Source organism: Phaethon aethereus, assembly GCF_964289735.1.
Source record: "Phaethon aethereus genome assembly, chromosome: 20".
In the NCBI taxonomy this organism is placed as follows: domain Eukaryota; kingdom Metazoa; phylum Chordata; class Aves; order Phaethontiformes; family Phaethontidae; genus Phaethon; species Phaethon aethereus.
Window position 1 is genome coordinate 12,024,868 of NC_138596.1, and position 16,866 is coordinate 12,041,733.

At 37.1% G+C, this 16,866-nt stretch overlaps 1 protein-coding gene across 3 annotated transcripts in view; it reads right to left on the minus strand.

The window, feature by feature from the left end:
- Nucleotides 1-16,507, minus strand: part of MAPKAP1 (MAPK associated protein 1) — a gene marked incomplete at both ends in the record, with an annotated part of 95,259 nt that extends 78,752 nt beyond the window's left edge. For all 3 annotated transcript variants that reach the window (XM_082008937.1, XM_082008938.1, XM_082008936.1), the window contains 3 exons: nucleotides 7,028-7,176; nucleotides 11,955-12,044; nucleotides 16,249-16,507. In XM_082008937.1, coding sequence (XP_081865063.1) covers nucleotides 7,028-7,176; nucleotides 11,955-12,044; nucleotides 16,249-16,507 — 498 coding nt within the window. The remainder of the gene's footprint in view (nucleotides 1-7,027; nucleotides 7,177-11,954; nucleotides 12,045-16,248) is intronic.
- Nucleotides 16,508-16,866: the final 359 nt, after the last annotated feature.

The window sequence follows — 16,866 nt, forward strand, 5'->3', positions numbered from 1 at the left end:
TACTACAACCATACTTTTTAACTGCTGTCAGAAGAGACAGTGCCTTATATAAACATCTGCCAGAACACATGCCTGCTTTCTATAGCACCAGCTTTAAATCATACTATGGTGATGAATCTTTATCTGACGCTAATACTTTTTAACTTCATAAGGACAATTAAAATGAATTGTAGCTAAATGCACACATAGCAAATCAATTTAATTCTTTGTTACGTACTAGCATACTTTGCAGATCTTCAAAACTTAGTTTCAAGTATCATCTTATTCAGAGTTTAAGTGCCACACAAGTGTGCCAGTATTGATAAAACATGCCCGACACAGGAATGCCAGAGAGCAGAGGTTTCACAGAACAATAAAGTCCTTTGGAAAGGACTATCCGAACAGGATTGTGGTCTCATCTCAGCGAGTTCAAAAACTGCAACTAGCCACGAACAAAACCAGACCCAGTTTCAACAGAGCATCTCCTCCGTAAGACAGGAACGCAGTCTAGTAAGGGCACCTACAATCAACAGCAACAAAAGACAAAGAAGTGAGTACAGACAAGGGAGAAGTGAACTGAATGTGCCCTCAAGCCAAAGTTAATCAAAACAGATCCACATTAATTTAATTTGCATAAGGCCAGAAAAATATTTTTTAATGCAAGTGAGATGCCTGGTACTGTGAGATAAAATTCAAGTCCCCAAACAGAGATGACAGTGCAACACTGACGTTCAGCCTTCTTATCTGCTACCCCAGGCTACAGTCGGGGCTAGAAGGGTGGCTACAGTATTTCTGCACTGTTTTTGCAAAGTACCAGAGCCACCGCGTGCATGTGAAAACACCCCACGGCAGACAGCGCCGTACATGCACAGCCGTTCCCCACTGCACCTACACACAGTGGTAGCGTGTGACTGTTCAAGTGACTGTTCCCACTGCAGAATTCGTAACAGTTTTCTGTCTGTGCCTCCAGTTACTTAAAATAAAGTGTTCAGCCACCATTATGAGGTGCTTCCTTTTCTCTTTGTAAATGGCTTTTCTGTATGAAGTAACAAAACACGTCCTGAAGTATTTTAAATTAAGCTACAGTCAAGCTTAATGTATTTCCGTCACTGTATGGAAACCCAAGGACTGTTGCGCTCTAACCTCCAGCACGGTTTTTAAGGCGTCCCTCTGTGCAGGGCTCCTCTCTACCCAGCAAGACCCACCAAATCTGCAGGGGCAGAGGAAACAGTTAAGTGCACTGATTAGGCATCAAAATCATTACAGCTTCGACACAGTAAAGAACAAACCAGGCATTCTTAATACAGGGGCGTTTCATTTAAATGCAACTCTGCTATCAGCACGACTCATGTTAATCACGTATTATGAAAGAAAATTTGTTTTAGAAAGTGGTAATTTTTCAGTTAAGAATCTTCATCTGAACAAAAGCATTACTGGACTCGCCCTCTGTACAGCAGGGCACGTGACGCTACGCCCAAGAGCGAGCGTTACGAAACCCTACGTCATTAGCAACACGCACTCCGAGCGCCGAGCGGCTCCCAGCGTTACGGGAGATTTCTCTCCCAGGTTCTCCCAACTGGGTGAGAATTTTTACAGGGAGTTTCTGGACACCAAAGGGAAAGCATGACACCATTACATGTTTCTGCCACTTATTTTAGGAGTCTTAAGAAATGCACTGCAGATTTTGAACCGGGTTGAGCAAGAGGCAGCAGCCTGTGTTTCTAAAAACCCGTTCCGTGGCTGTTCCGGCATCCCCGGTGTTGTAGATTGTTACCCGCTGCAGAGGCGGCATGCTGACCATGCCGAAACACCGGTGCTGGCCACGAGGGCAGGCGCAGGCGCGGCACCGACGGCCTAAGGCCCGAAGCGGAGCTTCACCAGGGCTGCCCAGCCGGGAACACGCCGCTCCTCCGAGCGCCGGTCGCGCTGGAGAGCCAGCCGGCTCCTCCGTCCCCCGGGCGAGCCCCAGCGTCCCCCAGCAGAGGTGGCTCTCCAGCACGACGGAATACAAACGACCAGCAAACAAAAGCCAAGGGAAAGGACTGTTTCCATTTCAGCAAAATGGACACACCTCGCTCCTGAGGCAGGGAGGTCCGCGGCAGCCCAGCACACGGAGCGGCTGGTCTCCGTGGCGCCGGGGCCAGCGGAGGGGCTCCGCGCCGGCGGCACTGCCCGGCGCAGCACGGCTTTGTCAGGGCCTTGGCTCTGGGTGCAGCTACAGCAGGAGCTTTCCAAGCATAAATACTGACCCTGCATTTTTATAAACATCATGCTAACATGTATGTAACATAACATAAATGATAACATCGTAAACGCCTTCATTTCAACTATGTAACAGACTGCGGGTAGTATGCAAACCACTAAAATTGGCAGAATGAGCAAATGCTTTAAAAAAAAAAACAACTATGCAAACTTATTTAGGATTCAGATGAGGATCATTCCGCTCAGCTCAGGGGCAAAACATTTAAATAAAAAAATGCTTTTTTTTTCCCCCCACACTGAGATTTTAATCCTGGATTAATTATTTTAGACATTTTCCATATTAATTAAAGCAGTATTGCTTCTTTTTTAAGTTCTTTATCTACTTTCTTTGCGTAAAGCTATTTAATGCTGGAGATTGTGCAAAACATTTGTTCACGATTATCCAGACATACAGTCAAACAAGACTGAAACAAGAGCAGCATGCAAAAATGTATTTAAGGACTATCATCCCAAAATGCTGCTAAAAGCTATTAACCAGTACGTGTTAATTGCCACAGCATTCATATTAATTTTCACTTCAGGCCCGACATTGTGGAATATTTCCCTTGATACATTTTAAACAAAGTTTAATTTAAGGAACTGCTTCTATCAACACTTATGAAAATTAACAGCCAAGCAATTAGCACTCATGAATTATCCCTTCCCCCATGCTTTCTACAGCATCATTTTTAAAACAGTTGCTACAAGAGAAACTGTTGGGTATTAACCCATTACCAAAATTAGCCACAAGAAACCCTGTAACACTATACAGAGGTACCATTCCTCACAATAGGATTTTTAGTGTCTGTCCAGCCAAAAATAATGTTGACCTATTTTTATTTAAATTATCTCCAGTAGTCAAGTAAACCCACAAAACCCCTGTAAGGTCAGAAAAGCCAGACTTCCTTAAATTTTCATTTTCAACTAGCAGTCATGAAAACCGAAATTAAAATATCTTGAGAAAACTAGTCTGCATGCAGGAAAGGTTTTTGGCCTTGTAACTCAAGTTTATTCTAGAGCTGCATGATCCCTTCCTTCCATTTTGATTGTGATTGTCCAACTTTCTTCTTTGACTACGTTGTGCACCTTTAGCATCTCTTTTTTGACTGTCCTGTAACACTTCTGTGTTTGCCAACATTCTTCTGAGGATGCAAGGAGCAGCCATTCGGTGGCAGGCACGTCAAAAATTGATTTGACGAGACATTTTAGTGATGAAAATTTCTTACAGGTAGCAGAGACCTGGAAGAACAATGGATGTGGACTGGCTTCAAAGATGATTTCAAGGGGAAATGTAAACAGAGGCCTCAGCAGTTATTCATTCAGTATGCGGTTCCTACAAAGCTGAACATTTAATTCTAGCATGATTTTCCTCTATTCCAGTAACTAAACACATCTTGGTAACATTTTTCTTACTAGTGGGAATGGTCATGCAGTTGAATAGTTTTGACACTAATACTGTACTAAATCAGTATGCTTTAAGATAAATATCTCAGACAAAACTCATCATCATGGCTTTCCAGCAACTCATGCAAATTACACTTGTAATTTGGAAAGAAATATTCTGAATTTCTATAGAATGAAAAGATAACACATGCTTTCAAGACAATTAATGAAAACAGGTAGGTAACGTATATGTAAACTGAATCTTGTGAATCTCACAGTTGTGTCACTGAAATGAGCCATTACAACGCTCTTGTGTTTCATCTGTGGTACCTGGCTACAGCTTTCAAATCTGTCTGATGGTGAGTCTTATTTTCCCAACCTTATCAATAATTGGCAAGTTGGAACCATAAGCCATCAGAATCTGATTTTTCAAATTCTGCAAACAGAAATATATCCAAAGTTATCTATAAAATGGATGATAATTTAATTTGCATGCAGATAAAGGAAATCAATTTGGCCACTGATTTCTTAAGCCTTCAAGTAATTTTCTATACAAATGACAACTGACATAATCACAAATAACTACAGGCTTCTTTTCATACAACACTCTTAGCAACAGTTTTCAAGATTTATTAACCAAGATGTACACATGATTTAAACCATGCAAACAGACGCAAGGGTTAATTTTACTTTAACTATTTTAAGGAAAAACTTGAAGATACGGCCAAGAGTAGTTACTGTGGGTGTGTCTTTCATTAAGAGCTGAAGTTTTACAATGGACATGAAAGCCACAGGTCCGTCCCGTGTAGCTGTGGGGCAAGAATCAACTGAATTCTTGAGCTGATTAGAATATTTCCATTGTGGTTGCATTTCACAAGCCATATTCTCTACTATTTTGATAATTAATGAACTGATCAGAACAAGAAGAAATTAGAGTGCTTTAAAATTTTATTATTTCATAAAATTGCAGAAGTGGTTATGAAAAAGACACTAAATCTGGCAGAAAACACCTGCAAGATGTAAGCATTTTAATAAATGTGCTTGGTTGACATTACAGCATGCAATGTTTTCTTATTTTAACTGATTATTTTAAAACGGTGCATCAAATGGAGGGAGGGGCGAGAAGGACCCTGAAGAGAATGGTTTTATTTGATTTCAGGTCAGTTGAGGAGCTGAATTAGTGGCAAGTTAAAACCATTCAGAAAAGTTAAGCTGAGTACACACATGAACAAAGAGCTTTGATTCAGCAAGTAAAACTTTCCTCATGCTTTACCAGTGAACCACAAAACCTGTGTTGTTCAACAAGCTAAAAATCTGCTTTACAAAACTCAAATATATATATATATATACCAAAGGCCTAGTTACAATCTTAAAGATTTCAGAGCCACTGTGATCCCTTGAGTAAATACATAATTAAGTAGGGGGGTTTTAAGACATGTTTAATTAGGCCCCTAGCCCGTCCTCATCCCCCCTGCCTCTCCCCAATTATGTACCATTTCCCCAAGAGATATGTGGCTCTGTTAATTACGTAAATAAGTCACGCACTATTCCCTGGAAGAATTGTATTTATGTGAAAAATACCGCTCATCTATTATCAATAAAAAAAATTACGAGACCTATGATATTTCTTTAAAAAGAATTTTTTAAAGCTAGATGGTTTTCAGGTTTACACTACTGTCTTAAAATACAACAGAACTGAAGTAAAATAACTCACTACTGAACTATAATGTTTCTTCTGTATCTCAGATGGTCAAGTAGGTATTTAAAAAAAAAGACAATACATATGGAAGTATAGAAAATAAATTTTATAAGCATACTATTGACAAACTTACCAGAGTAACATAAAGAATGCTGTTAAAATTAACATAGTGAGATTACATAACAAAATGACAATACAGTTATTTTTGAGAGTTAAAAAGGTATTTTGATGTCTAGATCACCCTACAAATCACAATTGACTAACATCGAGGTATTTCATTAACATCTCAACCTATTCTGTATAGTACAATCTCCTTCAAATGGACCGAACACCTGCTAAATGCATCCGACTTTTAAATATGAAAATTAAGATGTTCATTACAGTCAACTATAATTCCTATTAATAGAGTAAAAAGTAGTTTGGATTATCGAAGTGGGAAGGAAACATGCTTACGTTCCTCAAGTTTCTGAGAAAACTTCTAGCAGTTCAGCCCAAATCATGCTCAAGTATTAAAGCAACAAGACTGGCACACTATTAAATTACAATGAAGTTCTCTTAATAAAGTAGTACTTATTTTATTTTTACTTCCTCTGTGCATGACTGTTGGAAGTACATTTAAATGTTTGCCAAACTGAAATTCCATTTGGTAAGAACAGCAAGCTTTGAGTTTAGAAAACAGGCATCTTAGCGTTGTCAGCATTGAAGTACTGCTATCATTTACTACTGAAGCCAGAAATTTTGAATAACTGAACTAGCACAGATTACTACATACTGGTAAGTATAAAATAACAATAGAGGCAGCTTTTAAACTATGAAGCTCATGTAGCAAAAGCTACCATTTCACAAATATTCTAAATACTTTTAGATATGCTACTGAAATTACATATCTGACTTTCCACTTTAAGAATATTTAACAGAATATGAAATTCTTCCATCACAATGGTAATGAAGCTCAAACTTCATACTCCCCCAGGAGACTCCACAAACAAATCCAGCAGAAAACAGACCTGTGCAGTATTTATAATTGTTTTGGAACAATATGACACTGATCCATCACACCAATGTTTATATTTCAGTTTCTAGAGTTTATGACAGAGAAAAAAATAGACAATACAGAGTAACTAAACTGCACACAAGGAAAAATAGTTATCTACAATTCTGAGCAATATCAAATGCAAGCTCTTGAAATGAACGTAGTCAAGGAATTAATTTGACCTACCAGGTTTGTAGTGAACCTCCTCCATGTATTACATAAATGAGTACTTGCACAGAACTATATTGTTTAGTCCTTTTTTGCCCCAGATATCGACCTATTTCACCCTCAAAACAGACAGTGACTTTTCCCACTCTCATTGGAGCACTTTGAGGGTAAAGACAGCATAAACCATGGAATATTCAGCAAGTGCTGTGATGTGGCTAGACAGAATAGATTTTTTTTTTTAAAATGCCAAATAACCAATAATTTATACAAAGGGTCTCACCATCAACTCTGTAGAGAGATGTCCTAGGACATTAAGCATGCCTAATGATAAGGAGTAATTTTGTAATGAAAACAGGAGAAATGGTTCTACCAAACCTGGAACCATTACATTTAAGACTAAATGATGGCCTACCATAAAGTCTAATTAAATCTTGAACAAGTAAATGCACACAAGAACTGCCTAAGGCCCATCATTTTCAGGTCAGGGACCACCTGGATATGAGAAGAACATCCGGTCCACTTACCTTGCCATCAAATTTTGAGTACTCATTGAAGGGGTTATTCAGCTGCAGCGGACACTGCTCAAGTCGCACAGACAATATTGACTGCTTCCCAGAACACGGAGATTTTACTCTGAAATTCTTTTTTTCAAATAGTGAGCTCAGCTCCTCTGCTGTAGATCAGAAAAGAGATTAGAGTAGTTGTACTAGGAGATGTACAGCAGCTACTTTTTACCACAGAAAGATAACATTATAAGAAGGAGAACAAAATCAAATATAAAAAGCAACAAATGCTTTAGCAGGGCAGAATCTACCACCACTCTTTCATAGCCCAGAGATATGAAATCATAAGAAGTCTGAATGATGCTACTATGTAGGCTGAGGAAAAGATTAATTTTTCCCATACAGAGAATGGAACTGATCACTACAAGATCCACTTGAGTCAAGATAAAAATCAAGGTTCAAAGAGAGAATCACACATTCCTGGTCTTTCTGCCTGCCTACCTATTTCTAAATGAACAGTAAATGCTATGCAAAAGAACTGCTGACACATCTACAATACACCAAGCAAAAGCATTTCAGACTGAGCTTGTAACACATGATATTATGCTATATTACAGGACAACAGTATCCTACCCCATTACTATAGTGTAATGTCACTGTGCTGTCAGCAGTAGGCTTGGGACTACATCTGATCCAAAAGAATAATTTCTTCAGATTTTACATCTCATGGTAGACTGGATATGGTCTCCTCTCAAAAAAGTGTCAAACTTGAAAACATCATTCCAGATAAACAGTCTGGACAATAAAAAAAAAAAAAGCTTTCTAAAAACAAAGGTGGGAGAGTTAGTGAGTTCTTTGTGTGGCCTGTGAAGGCTCACAAATGCCTCTGACAAGCAGCTCTTCTTATATGAAGAGATTGCATAGCTGAATTTCCAGCAACAGTTTAACTCAAAATTTACAGGCATGCTTTTAAAAAAAAAAAAAAAAAAAAAAAAAAATTAGGCCTTCTTATGTTATAAGGTCACTACAAAATCAGGACAAAGCCTGAGGTGTTTTAGCATACCAATACCAATGGGTCTCATCTGCAAGAAACTGTGACTGAATCTGGACAAGTTTTTTTCCGCATCTGCTCTAGGAACCAAGTACCCCCAAACTCCATCAATCACTTCCTGAGAACCACCATCGGCTCTCCTAGCCCGCCTCTGCTCCGCGCACCTACGTTTGGATTCTCTTGCAACTCAAAAATTTACATGTTGCTTCTCCAGGGAAATGAAACTGCTCCTAAGACAGAATGATCTGCAGGGAGTTGGTTAATTTCTTAAAATGCGAAATTAAAACTTGTCAAATTATAACTAGTCAAAAGCTGAGTTTATTTTTATCAGCAGATTGCCTGAAAATTCAGACAGTTGGCAGAAGTGCTAAATACTGGCACTAAGAGATACCCAACAGTCTTGTGAGAGGCTGCGATTAACCAAAAAAGCTTGATTAAATCCTTTTTAAATGGCAACTTAAACTCCATTAGGTATTCTGTTTTTTGCAATAAGCTTATCTGTTTTTTTAAAAAAAATCCCAGTAACAATTATGCTAGATTATTGCCCTTAACTGGTATTTCTTGGGCGGTTGGAAAGTACTCAGTACCTTGGAATTCAATATAATGGTTTTATTGGTTCAAGTGAAAAAGCAAGTCTTTTTATCTTAAAGTTTTGTCTCTAGGGAAATGTTAAGATTATTTATTTATCATTTCCTTTGTTGCGATGTGCAAAAAGAGGATCTCAAGAATCCTCCTGCATTCATTAGTGTGACATCTGTTTTGCTTTAAGTTTTGTATAGGTTTTCCTCAAGTCAAATATCTCACGTGATTGAAGAGTTTAAATAATAGTACATTCTATAAGACAGTAAATTCAACTGGCTGAGATACAGTTTTCCTTTTCCAGAAAACTTCAGCATTTAAAAAAATTCAACTCATTTAGGAAGAAGAACCCAAAACCTTCTAAAGATTTGTGCAAAAAGCTAGAAGAAAATAGATCTTTGAGCACTGAGCATTTTGTCAAATAATTCCTGATAGAATCAGGCTGTGAGAGTTCCAATTAAAACCATTGAAAAAAATAATTAAATTCTCAAATTTCAGGGGAAAAAATCTCATATTTTTACATTAAACTTGCTTTAATTGCATATTTTTAAATGCTTAAAACTAAGTTTTGCTGTTAGTCTATATTATATGTGTTTTTCACCTTTTATGGTTTTCTTAGCTATATGAGCTATTCTATATGGGCTGAATGCAAGGCTTTTGAAAGATTCCCTTGATATACTGATAATTTACATTTTACATTCATTTATTTCAGAGCATATAAAATGTAAATACAATGCTTTATTTCTTGCTTGCCCCTAAAAATACCTAGTATTTTATAAAAAAGAGTAACCTTTTGTATGTATATCCATATTTGGTTTATAGGACCCACAGACTGCTTTACTGACAATTCGATCTCTACACTGCATGAAGCTGAAATGTTCTTTTCATTTTACTGAAAAAGAACTGACGCACAGAAAGGTGGCACAGCAAACCACAAATCCCACACCTCCTGTGTGCTACACTTCCAATCAGCCAACTAGCCCTGAAGCAACTTCATATTTGTTAATCCCCGAACCAACTCCAAACGCACGGAGAGTTTCAAGTCCATACGCTACTACCACCTTATCTTTCAAACTCATTCCTGACAACGCCAACAGCTTGTCTCATGACAGTGGGCAAACAGATGATGAGTAGAAAATACTCTTTTTTGTCTCATTACCATACACAAAATTACTCGTCTCTCACTTCCCTTTATCCTGGTTAGCGTACTTTTATTTCTGTACATAGTAATTAAACATGGGAATCGAAAAATACTCAACTGCCCGATGTCTCAAGTTACGACTACATATCCACCTGCAGGAGAGCGGAAAGGCTTCTCAGAGTTTCTCTCTACAGTAAGGCAATCCTGACAAGCGATCTCTGGAAGTGGTGTCGTCAGACTCCTTAACAAAACAACAACTTTCCAGCACCCTTTTAGTTTGCGTGGCGTCAACCATAGGCTCGACTTAGTCTAAAGCTCAGAGAAACACAGTCAGAAGGAAGCCAAGCTCCCCCCGTCTGAGAACAGCTACTTCTGCTGTTATTGCTTTCATATATGTTTTCCAATAACGTTCTGTTCCTCGAGTTTAGCAAAGTCTCGTACACACACATGACGAAGAGGAAGATACAGCTGATACCCATCAGGGCGCCTCAGTTCCTGGCCTCTTCCTCCTGTGGTGTTCTTCATGCAAGTAAGCGAGGAACATCAGAACCTCCGTGACTAAGCAGAGGAGGAAAATCTGCCAATAAAGAGAGATACCGAGTGTCTGGACTTTTTATGTAACTTTTTATCTAAATTTGTTCTGTGACAGGGAGGGGCTGATCTATTTGACTGCAACCCCAGCACGTTCTTGCAGAGGGGGACACCTCCGCTACTGCTGGCTGACAGATCATGTCTATCTTCAAGGGAGCACGTAAAAAGAACTAAATGTCATGGTGGAGCCCACATGAATTAAAAAAAACCCACAAAGAGCAGAGATCCAGCAGGAAACTGGAGTCTGTGTAAAGAAATATCAAGCAGTATATAGTCATATAGGGATAAAATATAGTATACAGGGATAAAAAAAGAAGAAGAGAATTGCATCATCATTGATCAAATGCTGTAAGACATGGAGCAAAGAGAGTTGGAAGTTATAGTAAATTAAACTTTAAAACCTACAACTCTGCTTACAGAAGTAGAAAGGCAAAAACATTTTAGAATGCATTAGTAGAGGTATCAAACATAGCTGAACACTGTACTAAGGATTAGCGCAACCGTGTTGCTCATGTGAGCAGCTTTGCTCAGTCCTCTAAAAAAAAAAAAGTTACTATAGAGCTGGACAAGGTTCTGCAAATGACAGCCAGGAAGATACAAGGATTTAGGCAAAAAAAGGAGATTACACAAGGACCTCATTAAGATATACACAAATTTTGAAAGAAGTAGGCATGACAGACCATACAAAGGTTTGAATGTGTGTCAAATACAACAGGAATAGATACTAGCTTGAGCTATAAAATGAGAGAATTGAGACAGATTTTCCATTTCATATATTACAATTTAAATTATGTAGAACATCCAGTCAGAAATACTTCATTATGTAATTAAAAAATAGCAGAACAGCACATTTTTTGAGAAATCAGTGATACTAGTTTTTGCAAGGAAAGGCTAGATAAGCTAAGTTAGGCTTTCATTGAGGTAGATCATATACACACATTCTTTCTTAAGATTTTCCTCTTACCTAGAAAAGTAACCACAAAAATATTCTATACAAGTAACCTCTATGAAATTCTTCATTACGTGTGGCACACCAAATGCCAGCGGAAATAGCTAGAAAGCTGTAACTCACGTGGAGATAATGATCCTGCATTTTGAATGCAGGCACTTGCCAATCACCTACCCACAGAGCAAAAGACACGTCCTGTTCCTTACACACCTCACAATAACACTAAGAGCTTTACTATCTCCATTTCTTGCTCACTGAGACAATAGAAGCCTGAGAAGATAATGATGCTACAGATGACAGAATACACAAACACTGTATTAATACCTTACATTGCACAAAATAAAGCAGCCGCTTGAATTAGTTCACACCAACAAACTAGGTTTTAAACACCTTTTCTTTACTTTGCCTTTATGAATAATGTGGAATGCCCCAGTCATTGAAAACAAACGAGATGCCTGTGACACCCCCCAAGCAATAAACTACGGGAAGCACATAACTGGGGAATGGAAGGCAAATACAATAATTACTATTTCCTCTATGCTTTGAAAGCTTAAGTGAAAATTACAAACTGAAAATGCTGTAACCATCAAAAGCAGAAATACGAACAGTAGGAAAATAGAAGATCTTTTCTTTTTACCTGAGTAAGAAGTATTTCTGTCTTTCCACTGAACATTTTTGCATTTTATTTGATTTTGTCTCTCTTTCCGCAGACGTTCTAGTCTCTGAGCTTGAAAAGAAATATTATAACTATAAGTTTGTCAATGAAAGTTTACTATAAACAAAGACATAATTAACTACCTTTATATGAATAAAGATGTTTTATACTGCATATGTAGGGGAAAAAGTCATAAAATTTTAAAGGTGGCACCCCTGAAAAGCAAATACCAACAAAAACATGAAAATGTTCTTGATTTATAATTGAAATTAGAGGATATAAAACATTAATAGAGATCATAAAGATAGTATTAACATGGAAGGGAATAATAAAATGTGAAAACTTCTGTGATTAATATGACATTTCATTATATAAATCATTAATAACGGTCTTAAAGGAATTTTAATGCACAAATGAACTGAAGTGAATATTACATTACAGGAATAAAATTACTGTTATGAATTACTCTACCCGTTTCAAAAATTAAAGATAAATGAACTCAGACTAGACTATTAAAGTTTTAAATATAAAATCCTTTATCTAAAAATCATGAAAATTATAAAATGTCAAAGCTATATAAATTAGCATGGCTTTTTCTTCAGTGTGCTGAAACAGTTTATAGGTAGTAAAATAAATGATTTGTATCTTCACAACATTAGTCAAATCCTAAAATGAATATAATATTTCTTTACATATATTTTGACTCCATCTTCAAAATACAGTTTGAAGAAAGACTCAAATATCGAACAACTTACAGGCCAGGGTACCAGATTAATACCTTAAATTATCTCTTTGTTAATAGTAAGATCTCTCTCAGGAAACGGTCAGCTAAACCTGGCAGAAGCTGCCCAAGACAATGACCGCAAGAAATAACTGATGTTATGAAGTGTCCACTCAAAATAAGAAAGCAGATTAGACTGGAAAGTAGGACTAAAAATGTTGATCACTGAAGGAAACAATTTGCTGGCTATATTAGCAATTTTGATATATTGAGATAATTCATTAACTAAAATGGGTTTGTAGAAGAGATTCTAAAATGCTAAATTACTCTGACAATTTTTAGATACAAATTCAGTTCCCTGAGCCATTTCACCAATTAAAAAAAGGTTAATAAATATTTTTTATCCTTCCTATTACTATTCTTTTATATTTAGTCTTTGAACTGAATTGTAGACACAGAAATGAATTTTTTTGCCTCCATAAAAAACTCTCAACCTGCAAACTGATTAAAAAAAATAATACTTTGAGGTGTAACAGCCATAACAAGCAGTTTAAGGTACAAACACAAACCAGGACCTTTGGTGGTCCACTTTGATGCCTATTTCCCATTTAAGTCAACATGAGGTTAGTGCCTAAATACCTCTATGTATCTTACTCTTAGTGAAATAAGAGAAGATGTGTCCCTGCTTATAAGTTTAAATATTGGGTAAAACACTAGTGTAATATACATATTTTATTCTGAAAGAAAAAACTTTTTTTTTCCCCAATTACTGTCCAGACTGTAGCTCAAAATTACCTTCCAAAACCCTCTCTTCCCAAATGGGCCATAAAATGTCTGTTAGATTCATATGTAAACAATGGATAAAGGAAAAAAAATCTCCATAGAATAAAAGAATAATGTATGTTTATATCCTATTTGATGTTTTCACCCCCTGTCAAAACAAATGTACTAAAGTGCAGTCACCATTATCACTAACTCCATCCTATTCTTCTATCTACAGTTGATCACAAATTATCATTTACTGTGGGATTGTATTATAGCAACTCCAAATTAGATGGAATTATCAGTACCTATTAGAAGCCTGAATTATTTAAGGTTCATTCCCACAAGAAGCATGTAAGTTTGAAAGCTTTCTGTGTGAAAAATGTCACTGACCAAGTGTAGTTCTTGTTTCATTAACTATTAGATGAGCCTTTGTTTCTAGTCATGTGGATTGGGAGAATTTGCTGCTTTCCCATATACCCAACACCCTGCACAGACCTGTCTCCACTTTAGTTTTTCTAACCCCTCTGGGAATGGCAGAAAGGAGGCAGTGAGGAGATGGGAGTCCGGAGCCAAAGACCACCTAAGCCCCATCTAGCGCCTGTGGAAAAGGACGAAGAACGCAGTGGCAGACAACTCGCGTCCACCCCAAACGTGACGTGCAATACTCTAACATCTCTCACCCACTGCACATCCCTTTCAAGACTAAGGGGATAACTCTGATATTAGAATGCACATAAAATTAATTTCAAAATTTGCACACCACATAAGAACTACCTAATAACCTAACTAACTTCTGTAGTCTCTACAGAGATGTGTTGAGTCTTCTGCAGTAACATATTATTTCTACAATTTATGAAAAAAATACTATCCTGCTAAGACACTTTATTATAAAACAGCTTTGCAAAAGATAATAAAAAGTTATACCCCATCAAAAAACAATGGTTAAAGACAGCATAAGCAGAAATAATTTTATTTACCAGGGTATAAAACCAAGGAGAATAAAGAAGAGCTTGCATGTTAAAAAAGTTGACCACTATTACCTGTTGATACACAAAATTGCACTGTCTTCTCTTTCCAAACCTAAAAACCATTATCTGCTTTTCAAAGAGCAAATGTTCCTGCTCCTGCTAAATCTACTCAGGTATTTATGGATTAAATAAAAAAGAAATGTCCTTACACTTGCCCATTTTAGGAACAAAACCTGCAGATTTCACAGTTAATGAGTTTTTGTACTTATGAGATGTATGAACACTTTGTTCTATGTAGGTATGTATCTGTTTTCTTCCATCAGGAACTTATATAAGTATTTGTGTAATGCAAAAAGCATTTCTGTTAGAAATAGTTAACTTTATTTAATTTATTCCTCTTCCTGTATTTTTGAAAGGGTTCAGTACCGATCAACTTGCATTCTTTGTAGACTTGTTTCCTGCCCTCTCTGTTGCAAATCACAGCCTGATTGCCTTCATAATTGTATTAAGTCCCTGGTGGTACCAGCACACACAATGGAACATAAAAGACATGCCAGATGAAAAGAGGCAAAAAACTGGCTCCCCAGTGGACTGTGTGTCCTAACCATTATTTTAGAATATACCATCAATTGAAAACTGAAATGGTTCCAATCCATAATTTAAATGGAGAATATTCTATCAGTCTACTCGGTGAAATAATCCTTTAGAATTATTTTTTGAAGCAATTATATAAAACTTTCAACTTTGCCTCTCCTTCCTCAAAAACCATACCACCAACTGAACTAAACAAGAGCTCAAGGGCAATGTTAGGCAGTCTGGCACACTAATCTCTTCACAATGCCTTAAAGTCAGTTGCAGCTATATATTCAGCTTATTTCCAAAGCTAACCCTCCATCACAAGAGATCAGTGCCCTGACTTTTCTGCAACCTTTAAAAACCTCCTTTTTGTAAAAGGTTTTTCAAAATATTCAATACCATACAACATTTTACTTGTTAGGTAGAGCACAGATTTTTTTTCTGAGCTCTAGGTGGTGTTATAATACCTTCAGAAATCATTTTATAAAAATATATACTGTAACACGGGGGGGGGGGGGAAAAAAAGAGATCAAAATTCACCACCCCACACCAACCTTTTCATACATATTTTATATCATAGAATTTTTCATACATATTTTATATCACAGCATTCCTCAGGTATAAGTAGAAGTCTGAATATCCCCCATATGAAACAACAAATGGGACAGCCTTCTTCCAGTCAAGACAAACTGAGCACATTTTGAAAAGGTGTACACCTTTGAACTTCCTAATTTGGTAACTTAAATCCTAGCTCAAGGTTCTTCTCAGACATAAAACTTCAAAATACAGACAAGTCATTCACTTCATTGGCTCACATCAAACTTCATTCCTCTTTTTCATAACAAATAGATTTGATGCCTCACTAGGTAGATTTTTGTCAGAAAATAACTATCCTGTTTAAAAGTTAATACCCCTCCAGACATTAACAATAGAAATATCAAAGACTCTTCATGTACTTTGGATTTAGACTTGATGTCTTTACAATTTAAAATTTTTTAATTTATAAAATTGACTACCTCAATGTTCCTCTGTACATGAATAAGTAAAACTGCAATTAAAACTCAGTTGACAGCACACCAAACTAACTGAATCATGACATGTCCTTTTATAAAAAAGGTCTTGACATTACAAAAGGAAAAGCTGGACAGATACCTAGCTAGTCACGCTCTGATTTGCCCATGCAAGCCAGACTAATGGAAATCAGATTTAAAAGGCTAATGTTATCTTGGCTGCAAATATCACTTACCTGTGTTTGATCGTCTTCTGATTCCAAAGTCCCAGCTTGAGGTAATATCAACTGATTGGGAATATATATAGCCCTGAGTCTCACCATTGCTTCCCTGTGTTTCTGAACCACTGTCCCCATATGCTGACGAGGGATTAAACTTCTCCAGGTCGACATCGTGATCTATCAGGACCATTTCACACATCCCTGTGTCATCACTGGTCACATGCGACTGCCGAATATGAGCAAGTATAATTGTTGGGTTGTCCAGGAAAGCCATTCTGTCCACAAGTCCACCACTTCACTGTACTATCTTCTCTCCATCTTGTTCCATGGACATATGTACCTAGAAATATAATGTACACAGCATTTTAGAAAAAAAGTACACAACCAAAACCCTGATTCAAGAAGGTTTATATTTTGAATGCAAAAACCTAACTGACTCAGTTTTGTACAGTGAACTATTTTAATTCTGCTCCAGTTTACTGAAGTTACACTGCTTGCTGAGGTCCACTTAAAGAACAGTGGTTTTGGAGGACAGCTTGAAACCTGAATCCCAAGACAACAGAACAAAACAGACACCTCCAGACAGGTCCCATTACTCTACAACAAATGACTGCTATAAGGCAAAATATTCTA